Source organism: Camelus ferus, chromosome 20 (assembly GCF_009834535.1).
Source record: "Camelus ferus isolate YT-003-E chromosome 20, BCGSAC_Cfer_1.0, whole genome shotgun sequence".
NCBI classification, from domain to species: domain Eukaryota; kingdom Metazoa; phylum Chordata; class Mammalia; order Artiodactyla; family Camelidae; genus Camelus; species Camelus ferus.
In genome coordinates this window covers 25,239,381-25,261,748 of record NC_045715.1, presented here as the reverse complement: position 1 = coordinate 25,261,748, position 22,368 = coordinate 25,239,381, and the positions used below count along the sequence as shown (strand labels likewise).

General features: G+C 49.3%; 1 protein-coding gene across 3 annotated transcripts in view; it reads left to right on the top strand.

The window, feature by feature from the left end:
* Positions 1 to 22,368, top strand: part of MDGA1 (MAM domain containing glycosylphosphatidylinositol anchor 1) — a 56,883-nt gene that overhangs the window by 7,263 nt on the left and 27,252 nt on the right. For all 3 annotated transcript variants that reach the window (XM_032462986.1, XM_032462987.1, XM_006173283.3), the window contains exon 2: positions 21,221 to 21,360. In XM_032462986.1, coding sequence (XP_032318877.1) covers positions 21,221 to 21,360 — 140 coding nt within the window. The remainder of the gene's footprint in view (positions 1 to 21,220; positions 21,361 to 22,368) is intronic.

The following is a 22,368-nucleotide window of genomic DNA, read 5'->3' as shown; positions in this document are numbered from 1 at the left end:
TGAGGTGGGGGCCATGGGAGGGTTTTGAGCAAAAGGAGGGACATGAACTGACACCTTTTTAATAGAATTCTTCTGGCTGCCCTGCAGGGAATAGACTGGAGGAGGTTGGGTATTGAGGCGAAGGATCCAGGCAGAGACTGTTACAAAAGGAGAGAAGTGAGACAGTACAATGATTAGGTCCTGACAGTGTTTCAGAGCTCAGGCAAAGGATAGGAGCTGAAAATGGCTCTGAAGTTTGGTGTTGAGAGGCTTGGCACATAATGGCAACGAGGTGGAGCAAAGGTCATGGGAAGTCAGACAGGTTTGGGGCAGTGGAGGGAAGTAGATAAATGCCTAGACTTCTGGATAAGGAACTCAGGTCTGAACCCTAGCTCTGCCCCGTGCCAGCTGTGAAAGCCTGAGAAATCACATCTGCTTTCAAAGCTGTGGCTTTTGGGCTTGTCAGACGGGTTTGTGATAAGCATGCAATGAGATGGTGCCTGGGACGCTCTGAGCACTGTGCCAGGCACTTAGCAAGGCCTTGCTGAATGGTTTTATTTGAATGACAATGCCAGTGTAGTTTGGAACTTCATGGGATTCTGGTGCTGGGATGTCTGGGAGAGAAGCTGGTGGAGCAGGTGGACATGAGTGTTGGTGCTCAGGAGAGAGGTCCGTTCTGAAGAGGTAGATCTGCATGTCTGGATTTACGATCACAGAGCGATGTGGGTTGACACCATGAGGTGGAATAAAACTGCCACAGAAGAGAGAGCAGAGTGAGAGAGGAGGCTGGGCTGAGACCAGTGCCCTGGGATGGGAGGAGGAAGAGGAGCCAGAGCAGGTGGCATCAGGGAGGTAGGAGGAGACCCAAGAGGGGACAGGGACCGGAGAGCCAGGGAAGGGATAGAGTCCATGGGAGGAAGGGTCGTCTGAGGTCGAGGAGGAGACAGAGTAAGGACCATCTGGGGACTGGGAGGTTGGTGGGGAGGCAGCTGCAGCACAGAGCAGGGCTCATCAAGACCCAGCTGGAATCCTCTGGGGATTTTGTGAAAGTGCAAATTTTGATTCAGTGGGTCTGGGGCTAAGCAGAGGTTCTGCGTTTCCAACAAACTCCTGGGTGAGGCCAATGCTGCTGGCCCCTGGGTTGCTCTTTGAACAACAAGGGCAGACAGGAAAAATGATTGTGCTCAGATGGGAAGACTTGGGTTGGAAGGCCAGCCTGCTGTCTCTGGGGGACCCTGGCCCAGTAGCCTCACCTCTCTGAGCCTCAGTTTCCTTATCTGGAAGGCTGGTTCAGGCACGCCCACCTCTTGAGTTTACAGAGGAGCCTGAGTGATATCACTTTGTAAATTCAAAGGCAAACTATGGGGGCTCTGTTTCCTGAGAGCAGAGAGAGTGGCAGGCAGATGGTCGGAAGCCCCGAGTGTGGGTGGCTTATGGAAGCAGGGGGTGCAGGCTGCGTTCTTGAGAAATGTTGCAGGCCAGGAAGGGTTAGAAGGGCAGTTCCCCTGCCCAGGCTGGGGCTTCTGTCTGTGAGAAGCTGGGGCTGCAGGGGTGGATGACCTCTGTGGGGGGTGGTGACATGGGTGGCCATCGAGGGTGCTGCTTGGCTGGCTTGGAGATTCCACCCCAAACTCTTCTTGATTCCTTTTCAGTCCCAGAAACTCGGCCTAGGTAGACTGATTATCTGGAGGGTTGGAAGCTGTGTAGAGAAGTGGTTCTCAGCCCTGGCAGCATGTCAGAACCACCTGGAGAGCTTTTTCAACAACATATGCCTGGCTCCGCCCTCGGCCCTCCTGAATCAGAAACCCCGCAGGCGGCATCAAGGCAGCTGTGGTCGGAGAGCTCTCCAGTTGATTCTCAGGCACAGCTGGTATAGACAGTGCATCCGAATGAGTCAGGTCCAAACAGATACCTTCTTCCCTTGGGCTTTCTGAGGGCATTTCTGGGTTTTCCAGATCACTGCCCAAGCTTTGTTTCAACCCATTCATCTGGACCCTGGGGTCTTAAAAAACCCCAACTTATTATTCTTTAAATTATGAACAAGGGAACTTGCAGTTTAATGGTTCTAACTGAAAAGTCCATGTCAGGAGCTTGGGAGACTGGCCTCTCTCCCTGCTTTAACCAGGGAATTTCTAGTCCTGAACCTAGCGAGACTGAAAGAAACAGCCCCAGAAATGTTGTTTTCATTGATTTTCAATAGGTAAATTCTGTTACCTTTTTGAAATGTGTCCCTTTTATTTATTCTCCTCTCTTTTTGGTTTAGAGAAAATGAAAATTTCAAAGCTGGACCACATCGTAGGAATTCAATGTAAAGTGAGTTACTAGTTTAATGAGTACCTGCTAAGGGTCTGGGAGGGTAGTGGGTACTGTGGCTGCAGAGGTGAAGGACACCTGCCCCTTGGGAGCCTGCAGTGGAGTAGGGAGAATGTCATCTTTTCCAACATTCTAGTTTTCCAGATGGAGAAGCTGAGGCTCAGCTTGAGGAACTTGCCCTAAGCCCTGCAATTAGCAAGTAGTGGAGTCAGGATTTGAACTCAAGCCTGCCCAATGCCAAGTCTAAATGCCTGCCTACTTCCTGAAATGTGAAGTTCCTGAGGGCAGGACCTGGCCATGTTTTTGTTCTCCAGCCTGTGCTATGGAGGACAGGTTGGCTGATGGGGGCAGTATAAGGATCCTTAGTCCCATATGAGTTGGGAATCATATTCTGTTGTTAGAAACAAAGACCTGACTACAGAGTCTTCAACAAATTAAAGTGACTTTTATAAAAAAAAAACTTCTTTCAAAATTTTAATTAATTAATTATTATTTTTTAATGGAGGTGTTGGGGATTGAACCCAGGACCTTGTACTTGCTAAGCATGTGCTCTACCACTGAGCTATACGCTCCCCACTTATAATAACTTCTTATGATCTTTTATACTGTTTGTACTTCCTATAGTGAAACTCCTTTTTAAATCCTAATATTGGTTACTGGTACCTTCTTTTTTTTTTTTTTTTTTTTTTTGATTAGTCATTTTAGGGGTTTATCATTGTTTTGTCTTATCAAAGAACCAAATTTTGGATTTGTCAATCCTCTGTGTTGTAAGTTTGTTTTCTTTTTCATCCATGTCTACTCTTTAAAGTGGCTTTATTAAGTCTAGAGGTAGGCTATCCATGGCTGCTATGGTGGCTCCTCAGTCACTAAAGATCCAGGTCCCTTTCATCTTGTTCTCTCCTTACTGTGGTGCTTCTCAAAACTTGCTCCATGTTAGAATTACCTGGGAGTGTTTAAAAATCCTGATGCCTAGATCGTACCTCATACCAATTAAATTGGAATGTCTGGGAGTGAGAACCAAGCATCAGCATTTTTTTTTTTTAAAAGAAACCCAGGTAATTCCAATGTGTAGCAAAGATTATGAACCCCCACCTTAGAACATTTTGCCTTAAAGTCACTAAAGGGCTGCTGGGGCTTAGCCATCATGACACATTCCAGGCAGGAAGAAGGGAGGAACATTTAAAAGGTTGAGTCATCTACCAATTGAGTCAGCTCTTCCAGGAATCCCCTCCCAATGATGTCTGCTTCCATCTCATTGGTCATTCTTAGATGAAGACAGGCTGAAAAATATAGCCCTTTAGATGGACACATTCTCACCTAAGAGAATATCAGGTTTCAGTTATAAAGAAGGGGAGATTGGATGCTGGGTAGGTAATGAGCAGTCTTTACCACAAATCCCCACCTCAGGATCAGTTGGCATTTCTTGAAATGAGAGGATTTAGATGAATGTGAACAGCTGCTCTTCTCCACATCTCCCCCTGCCCTGCCACCCTAGCTCAGGTGGGCTGGGGGCTCTGTCTGCTCAGAGTATGCCCAAAAGAAACCTTAGAGAAGACTGAGACCCAGAGTAGGGAACAGGCTTGCTTGGGGTCACCTAGATATTCATGTGAGGATCCAGCTTCCCATCAGCTTATGCTGTCTCCTCCTCCTCACCCCAACACCCTGTTCATTCACATTTCCATGAGGCTGTTCATTTCCACTGGTTGATATCTTTCCACTAGCAAGTGGCTTCTTTCAGTCCCAGCTTCAGGAGAGCTCTTTGGGCCCTCCTGATTTTGGGGAACAGAAGCTGAGGGACGGTGCTAAAGGCCATGGGGCAAAGAGTGTGGCAGAGGTGATCTAGCTCATCTTTCTGCCTCTCAGCCCACACCCACGTGACACCAGGCAACCCCACTGCTGTTTGTTCAATGTCTGGTCCTTGGTTGGAAGTTCTTCTCATTGTTTGACCTTATTTCAACTTCTATAATATAGCCTCTCATCAGAAAGTTTCAGGAGCTGAGGCCTCTGAGTTGAACTTGAATATCTTCTTGGCCCTGAGACTTTCCCTATGTGATTCTCAAGAAACTCTTAATGAAGGCACTTTCCCCCATCTCTGAGAGGGACATCAGGAGGGTAGAGGTGGGGACAGAGAGAGATTCTGGTGGTCTCATCTACCAGGGTTTGGTTCTGGTACTCTAGTAAAATGCAGGGGGCCCTTGGGGAGGTCAGTTTATCTCCAGAAAAATACATAAGCCCACTAGGCAAGGTGAAGCTCTGTGCTGTCACAAGACCTGGCTTTATTTTCCTTCCTGGAATAAAGCCACAGGGTAGATACAGAGAAGGCCAGGAGATGGGGCTTGAAAATGTGGCAAGAAGTGAGCTCAGCTGCCAACCAGTGCACTTAAGTGATCCAGAGGCAGATCTTTGGGACTGAGTGCAGGAAGAGACTGAGACCAGAGAAGGTAAGTGGCAAGTCAAGATCACACAGCAATTAGTGCCAAGGCTGAAGTTAAAAGTCATGTCAAGGGACTTTCCAGATGGATCGTTCTCATTCTCCTATATTTTGTGGGCTCATGAGAAGTCAGGACATGTCTGCATGGCATTTATAAGCTCATTTCATGCCCACATCTCTATAATCCTCCCTTCATTCCTGTAAACTCCCTTTCTTATTCCCAGGCCTCATTGCAGGATCTGGAGCTCACTCTGGGTGCAAGACTCCTGGTTAGATGTTAGAATCCATTAATGAAATGTCAGGGAGGTCCTGGGAGGCCCCCCCTTGTGGGTGGAGGAGGCAGCCAGCTTGGTAGTGTGCACTGAGGTTGCTACCAATCTCCATCAGGTCCAAGAGCTCTGTCACACTGCTTAAGTTCCACCTTAAAGTTATTATTCAAGTTAGCTGAGAGAAACACAGTCACTGTTTCCAGAAGGTTGCTCGGGGAAGGTTGCTCCAGCATCTCTCAAGCCTTTTTCCAGTGGCCCAGTTTGGTTGATCAGATGAATTGGATCTTAAAGCATTGGGATTCAGGCAAGGAGGTTTCCAAGGAATTGATGGGTGGAGATAGGGGAGCATGGTAAGGTATTTGATGTGTGTGTGTGTATGATTGTTAGGCAATATGATGGCTCTGGACTGTGGCCATGTGAAAGATTTAATAGTGGGCAACCATAGTGATCATAATTGGCTTGGACTCACAATCTTGGTTTGGGTTCCCCAGAAGCAGATCCTAAGATAAGGAGCTGAGTGTGGGTAGTTTATTTGGAAGGTAAGCCTGGGAAGCTCTGGTAGGAGAATGGGGACGAGAGACAGGGAAGCAAAGGAACCAATAGAAGGTGCGTTGTCAAGCCATTCACCACCATGTCCCACTAGGGACCTCTGGGACACTGTAAAACACACTTCAAGGTTATTCCACCATGGACATATGGAGTTGGGGCATGTATACTCTAACTCCCACCAGTCACTGGTTGAGGGCTGCCCCAGGGGGTGTCAACTTCCCACTACAAATGCACACACAGGCAGTGTGAGCTATAGTGGTCAGAGACAGCTTCAGGCAGAGAAGCAGGTGCTGGCTGGTGTGCACTGAAGAGGTTAGGGGAGGGGGTATGTGTAGTAAGGCACCGATAGCCAAGCTGTCTCCTGACCCTAACTGGTCAATTTTTTGAGGCAGAAATCAGTGGTCATAGGTGAAGGGTCATACCAAGCTCTACCTGCCAGTGAGCTTACCTTCTTTCCTTCTTCTATCTCCCAAGTCAGATCTGGGCTCCAGGTTACCTGGGGGAGTGTGTGTGTGTGTGTGTGTGTGCACATGCAAGTGCAAGCATGTCTGGCTTCACATAGCTAGGAGAGCAGGCAAGAGACATGAGAGGCTTTCTTCAGATCAAGCCAACGCACTTCCTTCAGGGGTATTCAGAGGCTGCAGCGAGCTCTCCCATCCCCTCCCGCCTTCCTTCAGCTCCCCTGTACAGCCATGGCCCCTGGCATTGCCCAGTGGCACAGTGGCTTCGGGTGATGCCAGGACGGCTTGGCACTGAGGGGTGCCCTAATGTGCCTGAAGCACCGACACCCTGTCTGGTCACTCCCTCACTTTCTCAGGACCTGAGGGAGCAGGGCCTGTGAGGCAGTCCAGGGTAGGGGTTGGCTGCATCCTCCCCCACAGTCTCCTCTTCATTCTACTGGAGCTGGGACTGGTAAAGGCAGTGGCTCCTTCAGGCTCCCCTGAAGAATTATAGAGCCAGGCTGAAGGGTGAAAGGAGTAATCAGTGGGGATCCCTGGCTGCTAGTGATCAGTGTGTATGTGTGTCTGTCTGTCTGTCTATGTATGGAGAACCATTAGTATGAGATAAACTGCTCTCACTGGGTACTTCAACAGGACTTTTTGTGCACACATAAACCCACATGGACATACATGTGCGGAAGGTATGTATACGTGTGATGATGCACACAAGAACATGTGTTCATGTGCAAGGAGTCATGTGTGTATGTGTGGGGGCATTGCAGACCTCTTTGGGGCTTCCCTGGGTCCACCTTTACCCCACAGGCAGTCTCTGGTCATCCTTGCCTTGGTTCCCAGGATGGAGGCGGGAACAGCATCCAGCACTCTGGGCCATTGGCCCACAGCTTACATCCATCCTGGGTTATAGCTGCCCCCAACTCCTAGGAGACCTGCAGTTGGGGGCAGGGGTAGGCCGAGGCTGGCCTGAAGCTCCTGGCTAATTTTCCTGGCCTCCATCGATCCAGCAGCTTCTCCTGAGTCTATTAGCAGTCGACGAGTGAAAATATCCCCCATCGCAAGCCCTGACCTGAGACAGGCAGGAATCTATAGCAATTTGTTCAAACAGAGGAAAGCGTTTCCCTCTGATTTGTATTCCAATTTATTCTAGGCAGGAAGGGGGTCAGGGTAGGGGGACAAGCCCTGGCATGGCTAGAGCTGGGCCCGGCTGTCCCCCCAGCCCCCCATGCCAGCCAGGGTGGCAGCTGGTGCTCCCCATGGTTCCTGGGTGGGGGGCTGAGGAGGGGAGGGTGGGCCTCAGCAGGGGGACGGGAAGAGAGACCTGCCAGCCTTCCCAGCAGGCCCTGCTTGGCTGGAGAGCTCAGTTGTGGATTTGGTTTTCGCAAAATACAAAGCCGCCGGCTTGAAGCCTCTCTCCCGGGCACTGGGGCCTGTGCCAGGCGTGCGCTCACCCGCTGCGCCCGTGCCAGGGTGGGGGTGGGGCTGGCCGTATGGACACAGTGGCCCCAGCTGGGCTGAGTGGCAGAGGGGCCTCCTCTTTTCCTGAAGCTCTCCCCAGCCAGCCTCAGAGGAACAGAGCTGCTCAGGCTCAGAGGGCAGCTGGCACCTTCAAAAGGTTCCTTGCGGGGCTGAGAGCCCATTACCATGGGAGCCCTGAGCACATCTGCCTGACACAGTGCTCAAGCTTCACTCCTGGTCTGAGCAAACTGGGGCTCACCGGTGTCCTAACCAGGAAGTCTCTTTTGAGCACCTACAACAACAACAGCTCCAGCTGATATTTATTAAGTACCAACGACTTGCTGGGCACTGGACTAAAATACTACCGAATACCCAGTTTTTGCAGAGTCCAGGCTTCCTCCTACACCTCAATTTCCCCACCCTCTGCATACTTATCATCTCCCTCACCCATCTCAGCTCAGTGTTTCTCAGTTTCTCCTGGGAATCCCCTCCCCCTTCCAACTGAGGGTGGCTCTGGTGACTGAGGGCCTCGGGACTGATGCCTCTGTGGCCTCCCTTTGCCAGACGGACCCCACAAAGAAGCTAATCCCCTTTCTTCTGGGTCGCTTCCTTTGGCCCCACCTTGCCTTCCCCTTCCCGCCAGGGCCCAGGCCTTGCAGAGGTGGCTCCATGGCAACCGGAGAGGAGGATTCTGGGAAGGGTCAGCCAAGTGGTCCTGCAGCTTCCTCCCTCCACCCCCTGCCCTCTACCGTTTCGTTCCCTCAGGCCCTTAGAAAGGGGAGTAACCAGAGAAGTTCTTCACACCGAGGTGTCAGTGACTAGCAGCTCTGAGGTCAGCTGTCGCACATGACTTGCCAGGCTCCATGACACCACTGAGGTCTAATTTCAGAAGCAAGCAACTAAATATATCAAAGTTGATGCATAATCATCTCTCTTGCTCAGGTGGGAGGGTAGGGAGGCAGTGTGGCCTGAGGGCTAGGGGCAGAGGCTTCTGAAACAGATCTGGGTTCAGATCCTGCCTCAACCGCTCACTGGCTATGTGATCTTGGACAGGTAATACTCTATGCCTCAGTTTCCCCATGCACAAGGTGGTGGTAATAATAGTGCCTTCCTCAGAGGGCTGCGGTGAAGAGGAAAGGGGGAAAGCCATTCTGAGTCCGGTGCCAGGTGCTGTTCAGAGGAGGCCCTGCTGAGTGAGCGATTCCAGAGCCTGGGCCTGCTCAGGAAGCTGCTGGGTCACAGAGCCTGCCACTAGGGAAGGGGCCTGTGAGGCTTCCTGTACAGGCAGGTGACATGATACTGGGGAAAAAGAGGGAGCGAGACCGCTACCCTGGCCCTAGAGAAAGGGTGGCAGAGTTCCAGCCCTCTTCCCATCTTCCTTTTGAGGAAGTTTCTAGCAAGCACAATCCCTTGGAGCTTCTTTATGAGTTGGGAGACAGGTGTTTTTGCACCCAGCCCTTTACTGCCACCCACATCTGCCCATCCCAGACTCTACTTTCCTCCTAAGAGGTGGGTCCCCCTCTCCCCTGTCCTTAGCCCCTAGGAGCCTCCTAATGGCAGTGACTTTTCTGTCCCTGGCTGTGATTGAACTCTAGCCCAGGTGGCTCCCCCATCCACAAGTCCTTCACTTTTCTCCCCTAACCTACTGGGTTTCAAGTCATTTACAAGTTGCTCAGAGGCTCAGCATTATAATCAGATCCTATGGTGTATGCCACTTATGTGGTTTCTAAAATTGTAGCCAAAAAAGGAGAGAAACCCTTCGGTGACGGAGAAAAAAATAATAATGAGAATACTTAAGCAGAGGGGCAAGTATTACACTTACTGATTTATAAATATACCTGATGCTAAAGAAAATACATTCCCAAACATTATGCTTCTAGATTTGACTCTTGGGGAAAAAAAGTTGTTAGGTTGTTCGTCCCTTTCAGGAATTTAACATGTTTTCCCTCCCATGAGTGTTTTCCTTTGAAAGGGACACAGAAAGAGAATGAACAAGTGACTATATAATATGTTAGTGCTGATGAGGAAGAACACACAAAGCAGGGAAAGGGATTGAGAGGGATGGTGACGGGGGCAGGTATGCTGTTGTAAATTGGGTGGTCGGGGAAAGCCTCTCTCAGAAGAGAGCTGAAGGAAGCCATGGAGAGAGCTCTGGAAATCTGGGGATGAGCAATCCAGCTGAAGGAGCTGCAAGTGCAAAGACCCTGAGGAGGAAGTGGGCTTGGCCTGCTTGAAGAACAAGGAAGAAAGCAGTGTGGCCGCAGTGGGGAGGAGGGCAGTAAAACACAAGGTGGGGATGGGAGCAGAAGACAGAGCGTGACTGGCTATTGAAAAAGCTATTGCTTTGACTCGAAGTGAGATGGGAGTCGTGGTAGGATTTTGAGCAGAAGAGGGACTGGATCTGACTTAGTGTTGTAAAGGGATTCCTCTGGCTGCTTGTGGAGAACAAGACTGTCCCAGGCAAGGGAGGAGGCAGGTAGACCTATCTGGAGGCTGCTGTAATAATTCAGGCAGGAGGTGGTGGTGATGGCTAAGACTAGGGTGGTATTGCAGGTGTTGGATTCAGGGTTAGTTCTGAAGGTCGAGCTGAGAGGGCTCGCTGGTGGATTGGGCATGGGGTGTGGGAGGAGAGAAGTCAGGAATAAGTCCCACGTTTCTGGCTGACAGTGTGTTGACACTAACGGGGACAGTGAGGAATGGCTCTCAGACCTGGGAGGTGTTGAGGGGCAGTATGTGGTGTCCTCCTGAGGTCAGTGGATATAGAGAGGGGCATAAAGCCCTTATATCTCTGCTTCCTAGTTTTTAAAACTTCAGAGCGAATCCTTCTCCTGCCTCCTGAGCTAGGGTGAAGGGCAAGCCTGGAGGAACTATGTAGGAGCTGCTTTAAGAGGTATCAAGCAGTCAGGTTGTGGTACCCATAATTCCACCCCACAGCTGGGTGGGGTGATGCCCAGGAACCCACCGTGGCCTGGGATGTTGGGGGATCAGGTTGCTGCCCCACCAGAGTGGTGGGGTAGGCTCTGCAGAAACACTGTCCTTCCCTCTCCAGCCCTTCTGTCCTGGGGTCTAAGGCCCCATCTGCTCTCAAGCTGCAAGATTGATTTTGCTTTCAGGGTTGTGATTGTTATCATTATCCACTTAAACAACTTCATAGGAAAAAAAAAAGGAACCCAGTGACAATCAAACATTAACCATTCACTCTAAATTCCCTGCCCATACCTGTCAATATATTTTTACATAGCAGTAAACAGTGGTCCATTCTGCTTTCTTGGCCAACTTTATCTCCTACACACGTCTCCTGGTATTGACTGAGCCTTTAGACCTGTCAGTTTAATGGCCACAGGGCACCCCCTGCATCGATGCGCTGGAGTTTGGTCACCATTTCTCCAGTGCTGGGCGTTTGGGCCGATGCCAATTTCTTCTTCTTCTAAATAGCTCTGCCATGAATATCCTTATGTGAATTACTTTTTCCTTTTAAATTATTTCCTTGGGGCCTATTCCCCAAAGTGAGATTGCCTAATAGGTCATAGGATAGGAACAGTTTTATGGTTCTCATTTCACACTGCCGGGTTGTGCTACGAAAAGTTTGAACCAGCCTTGTGCACAGCCCAGCCACAATGGATTTTATCATTTTAATTTATTTTCACTGGTTTAATAGATGCATTATGGCCTGCTTCTTAAGTTCCAATTTTCACTTCCCGAAACCCTATTTGGGTCTTTCAACACCTAATAATAATAAGACCTGATCTGTGCAGAACTTTACAGTTTACATGGCACTTTCTGATATGTCATCTCACTCTTCTCAACTATGAGCCTAATATTATTGGTCTCTGTTTTATATGGTGAAGTGGGGGTTTAGTCAAATTAAGTGCTGGAGTGGAGCTTCTAACCAGTTCTCGCAGGTTTGTTTGGAAAGAACTCCCACCCACCCACCACCATCCCATTCCTTCTGAGGGCCTAGGGTCCTCAGATGCCCATTTCAGCCTCAGTCCAGTGTCCCAGCCCCACCTTGGCTCCTACAGCCAGGCCTGTGCCAGGCCACGAGCCATGTCCTGTGCTTTAGGCTTGGGTCTCAGCTCTTGGGGGTGGGAAGAAGCCACTGGGCTTTGAGTCAGAGGGGCTTTGGGGGGTTTTTGCTTTAGCAAAGCCACAGCTCCGTCCATTCCCTGGCCTAGGGCTAGCCCAGGCTCTGCATTCTGGGTTGGGGGCCTGGATCTGGCAGTGTATCTCTGGTCCCAACCAGGATGCGCCCTATCCCTGGAGTTGGTCATGGGTACAATGGAGCCATGTTGTAAGCCTCAGGCTACAACAAACAGGGTCACTCAGGGCACATTGGAAGCCTCAACTCAGACTAGGGGGACCTTCTCATGGTGGACACATCCTGCAGTATGAGTTTGGTTTTATTCTGCTCCCTTCTAACTATACTTCTAGAGTCCCTACTAGGCAGCATGTACTGTGCTCGGTGGATTCCATTCTTATTATATTTAATACTCACAGTAGGGAGCATTCTTATGCCCATTTTACAGTCAGGAAACTGAGGCTCTAGGCTAGAGGGTTAAATGATTTGCCCCCAGTCACATGGCAGTTATTGCAACAGCATGAATGAGAAGCCCTGTGTCTACTTCAGCTCTGCTCCTCCCACGGGCTCTGTTCAAGAGGTATGCTTTGTGGGGTAGACACTTGGTCATATCGAGAGTCTGGGCTGCGGCCAGGGCCCAGCGCCAGATGAACTCCAGTGATGGGGTCTCCAGCACTGAGAGAACTTGGTGAGGCTGGGTAGCTGGGGCCTGCGCAGAAAAGCTTTACATGAGAAACCCCATGTCTATGGGCGCCACATCCCTGAGCCAGGCAGACTCAGGTCTTGGGTTCCAGAAGCCATTGTCTGCCCTGATGGGTGGTAGCCTCTCTTTCCTGCCATCATCCTGGATGTTCTCTCCTCCCAGTGATTACCTCTTTCTGTCCATGCTGATGATCTGGTCTCTCAGGGTTATGGCTCTTGGCATGCCCCTAAGTAGACCTCTTTGTTCAGTCTTACATTTTCCTCTTGCAGGCCCCTAGAATAAGTTCCCAGAGGGTCGCGGGCTATATGATCAAATGGAAAGAGAACTGAGATTTATTTACTAGATACTAATCATTATGTTGTGTACCCAATGTGATTTATCTCGTTTAATCCTCACAACCTAGAAGTTATTTCCACTAGAGCAGAGATGTAGTATTTTCCCATTTTGCAGATGAAGAGACTGAGGCTTCGAGAAGTTAAATAACTTACCCGAGGTCACATAGCCATAGAGGAGATAGAGCTCTACCTCCTGCTCCTCATACCACACAGGCAGCCTCTGAGACTTGCATTTACAGCCACGGCTCAAGCAGTGTCCAACTCGAGGCATGTGCCTTTCTATTTTCTCTTCCCTAAGTGTCCTGCCTACACTGGTTAGAGCTGCCCTAGGTCACCTCGTTGTTGAGAGTATTGATTCTGGTGGTCTGGGGCCCAACACGGAGAAAGTCCCTTTATAGTTTCCCCCAGGGGACCTCAGAGTCCCCATTTAGAGGGCTTTCCCAGTGTCCTGTCCCGACATCCCAGTGTTGAGTAGTTGTGTGTAGATTAGACTTCCAATGATACTCAGACAGTGAAGATTCTACGAGCAGAAGCTGGCAGTCTCAGAACCTGTGTGTCTTCCGATGGGGCCAGGATATAGGTGCAGCAGTGCCAAACATTCCCCAGCACACGGGCACAGATGGACTGGCCACCACTTTCAGCAGAGGATGGTTGTTAAGAGTGCCAGGCTCTGCCAGAAGCATGAGGGTCTGCAAACAGTATCAGCTCCTGAAAATGGAACCAATCCTTATACATGGGAGCGGATGCTGCGAGCAGTACCAGGCCCAGCATCTGACTATGAGAGTAGAGCTTGTTTTCATGCTCAACAGTGGGGAGAGACTGGCAGCCTGTGCCCTGATCTTTCAGCCGTGGTTGCTCTCCACACTCAGTGACAGTATCCTTGGACCCAGAGGTCAGAGATGTATTCACTTGGGTTGGGGAAAGATTTTTGCAGCCAAAGGGGAGGTCGACTGAATGTGGACTTGGTTTTGATGAGCCAAAAAGACCCAGTGCTGAGAGCAGAATTTAATGGAGCCTGCAGCAAGGGAGGACAGAGGTTCTTCAGGGAGGGGAGCTGCGCCTGATTTAGCTCTACATCCTGGAGCTGAGGGCAGGGAATTTCACACAATAGGTGCTCATGAAATGTTACAGAAGGAATCAGTAAATCAATGGCAAATTGAAAGGTGATTGTGTGTGCCCTTTGAAGAGGTGGGAGGCCAGGGAGCAAAGGGAGGATGGAGAGGGAATCAGCATGACCTGAGAGAGTGACCAGAGATGGACAGGGCAGGGTGTCCAGGTGCTTCTCCTCAAAATGACTGGCATTAAGGTGAGGCCAGGGGAGATGGCATAGGATAAGTGGGACTGTTTCAAATTGATTTTCCTAGCAAAGAATTAGAGCCTCCTGCAGACTCTAGCGCTCCTGAGAAGCCACCTGGCCCACCCCTAGGCCAGCAGCAAACCTCTGAGGACAGGCTTCAGCCAGCTCTGCAGACAGGGCTGTGGGGAGAGCAGGGTGAAGCCCTGCTGCAGCGAGCACAGAAGACATGGTTAATTTTCCCAAGAGGTCCACAGAAGAGGCACAAAGGATCATCCCCGGCAGAAGGAGGCTCCGGCAGAGCTGGCCAGGCACTTGCCCTGAGAGCTCCTTTTAGACCCGGCTGCCATTCTCTGAGCAGCTAATTAAAAGAGAAAGGCCTGTTAATATTTCAGCACTGTTAACTCTGCTAAATTATTAAGTGTCCATTTGCATTACATGCAAAAGAAGGATCGATAAACATGTGCGTACCAGTTGCTGGGAGGAGGGAGGAATGGTTTCTAAGGATGCTACATGGGACAGGTCCAATCAGTGACTCAGACTGTGTCCTGAATTCTGAGCCCCATGTCCTTAGCTAGGCACTTGGAAACTGGAAATGCATGGGGCTTAGCACAAAAGTCAGAGGCTCAGATGGACTCCAAACCAGCAGGGCATTCTTGGGCAAGTTACTCAACCTTGGTGAGCATCAGCTTCCTCATCTGACAAGTGGGAACAATAGACTTGATATGAGCAATAAATAAGATAATAGATAGATATAAAACACTCGATACAATGCTGGCACAGAGTAAGTCATTACTGTTACAATGTGTATGTATTATTATGCTACTGTTATATTATAGGTGGGGGGGAAGACCTGAGACACAACTCCAGCTCACAGCAATCCCTCCTTGCTTCCTTTCCACCTCTCAGCAGGCCTTTAAAGGCATCATTCTTATCACAGCTCTTCTAGACTATACACTTCCCTAGCACAGGGCCCGGGTACCATAGCTCTTATACCCGCAGTACCAAGCTCACCACCTCACACTCATTAGGATTTGTTGAATGACTGTCTGATGGAAGCTAGGACCAGAATATAGATCCTGATTCCATACTGCCTGACCCAGAACATTCAGGGATGCTTGTGGGAGGTGGTTAGTGTTGTGGTACCTGCCCTGCCATCTGATTCCGTAATCCAACTCCAAGTGGGGAAGTCTGCAGCATTCCCATTTTCTTCTCTTTCCTTGCCCTTCACAAGCTCTGCTCTGTTTGGAAGTTTCTCCAGCCTGTAGACACAGTTCCCCTAGAAAGAACACCAGCTCCTACTTGACCATGATTAACCGTTTAAAATTCAGGGTGGGGAGAAAAGCTGAAGGAAAGCTGATGGGGCTTTTAATCAAGGCTTTTAATCCCCTTTGCTGTCTGCCTGCCTTGTTTGGCTCTACCTCCTACTGTTGCGACCTTGTGCACTTAGCCAGCATCCCCCACCCCTTGGCTAGCAGCTGGGGAGAAAAATTCTCTGATGGGGGATGGAGATTCTTGACCGAATTCTCCTTCGAGGTTCCAGTGAGAATTCTCTTTGGAAGCCCAGTGGGCAAGTTGGAATAAGCCTTAACATGAGTCCTTGAGAGTTTGTGGCTTCCTCACTGGGCCTCCTGAGTGATGGCAGTCCCCGCCACCACCTACAATTTGGGGTGTACACTTTTGGAAGAAGAAAGGGGCAAGCTAATAGGTCAGAAGCATTCTGCCAGGGACTTGCCATTTCTGCTCAGCTGTCCTTACGACGATGACATCTCTCATGCTGCTTGGCTATTCTCAGCCAAAGGACTGGGGAGGGTCATGTTACTTGACTCCACAGCCATTATATTCTGTGAAGAAAGGCCTTTATGATCAAATACATTTGGAAAGCACTGGATTAAAACAAGTTACACAGATGTGTTTACTGCAGGACTTTTCAGAGCCTTTAAAAGTATACTCTTGTGTGCAGAGACTCCGAGAAGGAGTGAGAAGATGCAGCATCCCTAATTGGCTTATCCATGAGCACTTTATGGCACGTAGTTTGGCAGACACTGTTTTCCTTTTCCGTGGGGGTTTGTTGACAGAGCTCTGGAGAGTGAAATAGCAAAAGTCTCACAGACCAGAGGCTGGGAGACATAGTTGCTTCCAAAATCCTGTCCTATTTTCTATGCAACAACATGGTGTCAAGCAGTGATGAACAAATCCAGCAGGGCCTCTGAAATTCCCAGGGAGCTTGTGACAAATACACCCTCTGAGACCTGCCCTTGGAGAGTCAGGGCTGGTAGAGCTGCATGGGCCTGGGAATCTGCATTGTGACAGGCTCTCCAGATGACACAATGTAGGGGTGGGGGAGTCTGTGGTGGACAATGACCTGAGTTCCAAGCTAACTGGCGGAAGGCCTGGGTTTGAGCCCCAGCTCTGCTACTGTTCTCTGTCTGTGAGTGACTTGGACAGGACATTTCCTTCCACAGGCCTCAGCTTCCTTTTCTGCCAAAGGAGGCTAACTGGGACCTTCCCTTTCTGCCTCTTAGAACTGAGGCAAGGAGCTTGGAAATGTACAGTGGACCTTAGGAATGTATCAGGCCTCACCATCTGTGGCAGATAAGGCAGGATGCTTTCATGCAAAGGCCTTGCAGGCCCCCGGGGAAGTGGGTTTTTTGAGAGGAGTGTGGGTTCACTTATAGAATAATAACGCTGGCCAACATGCTTAGATGGCTTGCTATGTGCCAGACAGTTTTAAACACTTTACCTGAATTTACCTATTTATTCCTCTCCACAACCCCATTTTACACATGAGAAAACTAAGGCTTAAATAACTTGCCAAAACTCACAAAGTAACTTTCTGAAAGCTAGGTGAGTAAAATGGATGCTCAGAAAGGGCTCCATCCCTCGCCAACTCCTCTGAAGCCCTGCACAGCCTTCAACATGAATTTTGAACATATTCATGAAGCATCCCTACCGGTTTACTGTCTGCTTTGAGTGTCTCCACCCCTGGGATATAGAGGGGGCCACAGAGGGTGGTCTCCTGTCCCCATCTCTTGCTTCTATTTAATCATCTTAGGAGCTGTGGTTTCTTGACAGAACATATACTGTTTGGCCATATGTTTTACATATATTGTATTCAACCCTCACACCAGCCCTGGGAGAAGGCATTATTGTTCCCATTTTGCAAATGAAGAGGCTGAGGCTCAGAGAGGTTAAGTAACTTACCCAATGTCACCCAGGAATTAGTCCCAGATTGTCTGCTTTTTCCGACAGATCCCTCCTCTGCCCACTGCTCCTTTTGTCACGTCCCCCTGCCTTAGAGTCATCTTAGCACTTACCACACTCTGAAACCATCCCGTTCATTTCTGTTTCCTTGCTTGCCATCCTTCTCCCCAACAATGCTCTTTCAGAGCTGGTCCTTGTTTGCTTTTCATGACATTCTCCCTAGCATCCAGCACAGTGGCTGGCTCGAAGCATTTGTTGTTTGATAGACTGAATGAAGGGATTATGTTGTGGTGCCTCTTGACTCAGGCTCTGGCTTGGTTGCGTTTGGAATCAGAAGATGCTGTTGCTGGCAGTGCCTTCTTGGGCTTTGTGGAGTGAGAGACTAAGATTCAGGGGGAAAGAACCCCTTTGGGGGCCTGTGACTCGGTTCAGCCTCAGAAACACAGTTTTAGCCATTCCAGGGGTAAGCAGAGTGGGGCAGGCTAACTCTTGTTAATGAAACTCAGTGGGGGTAATCGGCAAATTGGAATGCCTCGGCCAAGGGAACCTGGGTGCTTTGCTACCGGCCAGCACTTGCTCCAGAAGGAAAATCTGCACCTGGACGAATTCAGCCACGGGATGTGGCTCATCAAGCAGGACTCAGAGTAAAGGGAGTGGGTCATTGTAATGGTTGGTGTTAACAGTGCAAACTGGATAACCTCAATGGGAAACGCCATCAAAGGGAGGTGGATGCTCTTTTTTATCTAATTGAAATGTAACTTAGATACTGTAAAATCTTAAGCAAATAACTTGATGCATTTTTACGTGTAACCCATATAAGCACCACTCATAAGAACATTTCCATTCCACTAGATGGGATCCCACATCCTCCCCTGAAATTCTCTTGTGCCCCTCCCAGTAAATAATCCCCTACCTGCACCCAAGGGCAACCACTGTTTAGACTGTTACTATAAGATTGGTTTTTCTAGTTTTGAATTTAAAATACTTGAAATCATACACTATCTCCTTTTTTATGTCTGAATTCTTTCACTCAGATTGTGCTGTGAGATTCAATGGTGTCATGCGTCTACCAGTAGCTCATTTTCACTGCTATGTAATATTCCATTGTATGAATATACCAGAATTCATTTACCCATGAGGCTCTTGATGGACATGCGGTTTGTTTCTTGTTTTTAGTTGTAATGAATAAAACTTCTATGAATATTCTTGGACCTATTGTTTGGTTGTCATAAGCACCAATTTCTATTGGGTACATACCCAGGAGTGGAATTCTTGCATCATGGGGTGTACACTTGTTTAGCCTGAGTAGGTGCTGCAAAATCTTTTCCAGAGTGCTTCTACCATTTTAGAGTTGGATAGTCTTAATAGTTGGATAATAAAGGGAGTTGGATAATCTTAATGATGTCATCATCCATGATGCCAACTCATAGCCCCATCTCCAGTGAAGAAGCATACCTGTCAGGTAGCCAGAGGCCTTGTGTCTCCTGGCTAGGCCCTATCTTTTCTGGCTTGGGCTGGCTGGCCAGGCCCTGAGAAGGTCCAGCTGTCCAGCTCTTTTTCAATATTCCTTATCAGTCACCAAAGCGTCTGTCATTACAATCCTGCCTGGCTACGGGCAAGCCACAGTGTCCACGATTACAGCTTATCTTCCATTGGAGCCTGTTAAATCAATGTCTTCCTTGTTGAGAGGCACCCTAGGCCTCTTACAGACATCCATGCAGCCTTCTAGTCTTATCAGCACCTGGCACACACATCATGCATTGGTGGGTTGTTGTTTCCTAATGAGATTTCTTGGGGACCATGGCCATAGATGGCCGTCTCTTCCAATGCATTTTCATTGCAAGTGGTGACAGTTTCAGACCCATTCCCCAGATTCTAGGCTGTTTCTTATATAGGGACTATGAGCTGATTATAAAATCCATAGAAAGTATGAGTTAATAAAGACCTCAGTGTTTTATCTAATCCACTCCCCTCCTATTGGTGGGGAAACTGAGGCCCATGAAGTCTGACTTGTCCAAAGTCACACAGCTTGTCTCCTGACAACAAGCCTAGGTTCATTCCTCCATGGCAGCCAGACTGGACACTCAGACTCTGGGTTGGTGGCAGTTGCCACTGTCTGCAGAACCTGCTGCTGTTTGCAGAGATTCTTATGGTTAAACGTGGCCTACATCACTCCCAATGATTGCCCCACAAGCTTTTTGACCTGCAGGCAGTCTGCCTCTGTGGACCCGCCTCTGTAATTAGTTCATGACTGTCCCATCAGTGTTGGCTGGGGAGACTCTATTAAGGTGCTACCTGTGGCAACAGTGGAACACATCAGAGGTCTACTAAGCACTGCTCATTTATCCTGTGTTATCACATCCATTCTTGTGAGTTCTCAGGTTGGTAGCATTCTCTCCATTTTAGAGATGATAAAATGAAGGTCCAGAGATTACTAGTGGTTTGCCCTGGGTAATACAGAATATAAGACTGCTCTGTCAGCCGCACAAAGCCTCCCTGTTCTTTGAGGCCTGGTTCAAATGCTGCCTCTTCCATAGAGCCTTCTGTGATTCTTCCTCTAGCAGAAGGTGATGCCTCTCCCCTCTGAGCCCCTAGGGCCTTCTATACCTGTCTTATGATGCTCAGCAATTTCACCATGGGATATCCTGATAAGTTCATTTATTCAGCGTTCACTGGGTACCCGCTATACTCAAGGCCTTGTGTTGGGGGTACCAAGGTGAAGCTCATGGTTTGGTAGGCAGAAAGACAAGAATCCTGAATTTGGTAGACATACAAATTGATGTTTTGTTGTTATGCTGGGTGAGTGATGGATACAGAAGAAGGGAGGATGCAGAGCAATCATGGGATACTTTCTGGAGAAAGTTATACATTTTATGTACCGGTTTTGTCTTAGCTCTGAGCACCTCTTCAGGGCAAGAACTCAGTTTTTACCTCCTTGTATCCCTTGTGCCCTGTATTAGCTCTCTCTTCCACTCTCTCCACCCTCAACTGTGAGCAGACAGATGTGATGGAGGCCTTGACACCCTTCCCAGAAACCAAATACTGGTGGGCTGGGGGCTGGGGGCTGGTTTGCCTTTAGGGCAATGGGGCTAGACGCTGAAGGAGGGCTGTGTACTCTCCCAGTTCAATAATTTTCCCTTTGGATCCCCCCAGTCATATCCTCCCTCCGGTCCCCTAGCCCTGGCCAGACTTCAGCCCTGGGTACTGTTGGAGAAGTCAGGGAGGAGCCAAAGTCTTGTGAGAGCTTCCAGGCCCCCAGTGAGATCCTCTGTCCCTTGGAGAGGAGGCTGGCGCAGGCTCAGGGAGCAATGAGGGAAACGAAACAGGCCTCTGGGTAAGGGAAATGTGCAGCCAGTGAGGCTGGGGGATATCTCAGTTAGGTTCATTAAAAGTAGAGCCTGGGATGATTGGTAGGGGTGAGTTCAGGCAAGTGATTTGCTGAGAAAGTGCTCTCAGGACAAACTGTAAAGGGACAAGGGAAACAGCCAGGTGAAAATGTGGTTTAGTTGACTTTGACTCAGCGTGTTCCCCAGGAAGTGAGGGGTGGGGTGGGTTCTGGAGTATGAACAGCACCACCATCATCCCATCTTAAGGCAAGAGGGCTGGGCTTCTGCATGGTGTCCATCGGTCATTGGAGGGTGTGTGTGTGTACTGGGGAAGGGGGTGACCTCCTATGCATGTCTGGTCCAGGCAGCTCCCACTGGCTAAGGGCAATTTCTTGGGGAAGGTGAGCTCTGTGCGCCTAGCAGCTAACACAACAGCTCGGAATGGAGGCACCTGCCAGATCTGGGGAGCTGGGCAAAGCACCAGCAGCCTCTGTGACAGGGGGCTGCTAAGATAGTGATGCTCACTGAGTAATAACCAATCTGTACAGATTACAAAGCCTCCTCACAATCCTCAGTTCATTGAAGAGTATAGATCTCTTGCAAGGGTGTTGGGATGGCAAGGAATTGGTCCTTTCCTGAGACCCTGGCCCTTCCAGTTCTGGCCTGGGGCCCTGGGAGGAGTCTTTCTTGAGCTCAATGGGATCAGTCCCCATGGGATGGCCTAGGGAGGTCTGGGCTGACCTCTCCCGCTGACACACTCAGGAGGAAGCCTTAGACCCCCTCTGGCCTAGGTGCCTCTTGTCTAAACCTCCCCCTTTCCCACCAGCTCCAGCCCAGGCTCAGATCGTGCATGCAGGCCAGGCGTGTGTGGTGAAAGAAGATAACATCAGTGAGCGTGTCTACACCATCCGAGAGGGGGACACCCTTGTGCTGCAGTGCCTTGTCACTGGGCACCCTCGGCCCCAGGTAAGCCCCTACCCTGGCTTCACTTCCTCACTCTCCATCCCACTCTGGGATCAGAAGAGGCAGTAGGAGCTGGGGACAATGGCATGTTAAAAGAAGACAGGAGCCTGGGGCTGAGGAAATAGCTGGAAATAAACACTGTAGGGGAAGGGCTAGAGGCTGTGGGCTTATTCACCTGAAAACACTGATGGCTGAGGGCAAAAACTGAATGTCAGTTGTTCAGTTCCACTCCATTCCCTACTGAGCAGACACTCCCTCAGATATACCTTCAACCACTGTTTGAGGGCAGACCCTGTGCCAAGCACTATGCTAGGTACCGTCTCCAATGTTTTCTCTTTGGAGCCTCCCAATGATGCTGCGAGGAAGGCATTAGGGCCTTCTATTTTAGTTGAGGAAATTTAGGCTCAGGGAGGTTGGGTAAACTCCTAAGGTCACCCAGCTCTTGTGAGGCTGGAAGCAGAATTTGAATCCAGAACCAGTGTTCTCTGCAGCTTAGCACACTTCCTCCCATTGTATCTGTCTTTGGGTTAGGGGCCTGAGGAGTTACCAATAACATATAATACAGTCTCTACTTCAGGCTTTCAGTTGGCAAGCCCCACACTTTTGAGGTTAAGAGACTCAAATCTATTAGAAAGTAGCAGAAGATGAGTATCTGGAAATGCCAGGGGAATTTTGTCCCAGACCAAGTGTATGGTTCAGGCAGGAAGTGTTGGCTGGTTATCACTGAGAGCTGATGGGAAGAGGCAGGAGGATGGGCTGGAGGGATGAGGGAAATTTGCTGGCAAGTTGCTGTGAACTTTAGGAGCAGCAGAAAGGTTTTTGATTGGCTCCCAGGAGGCACAGTGATTGCAAAATCCTCTTTTTGGGATAATTTTAGGAACAGGGGCAGCTTTGGTAGGTTTGGCCTTGGGACAAGCAGATATGTTTAAATGTCTAAAGATTAATGGAAGGAATGGAATCCATAAGACAGGAGATTATAAAACCTGAGCAGTTAAGATATGGAAAAAAAGC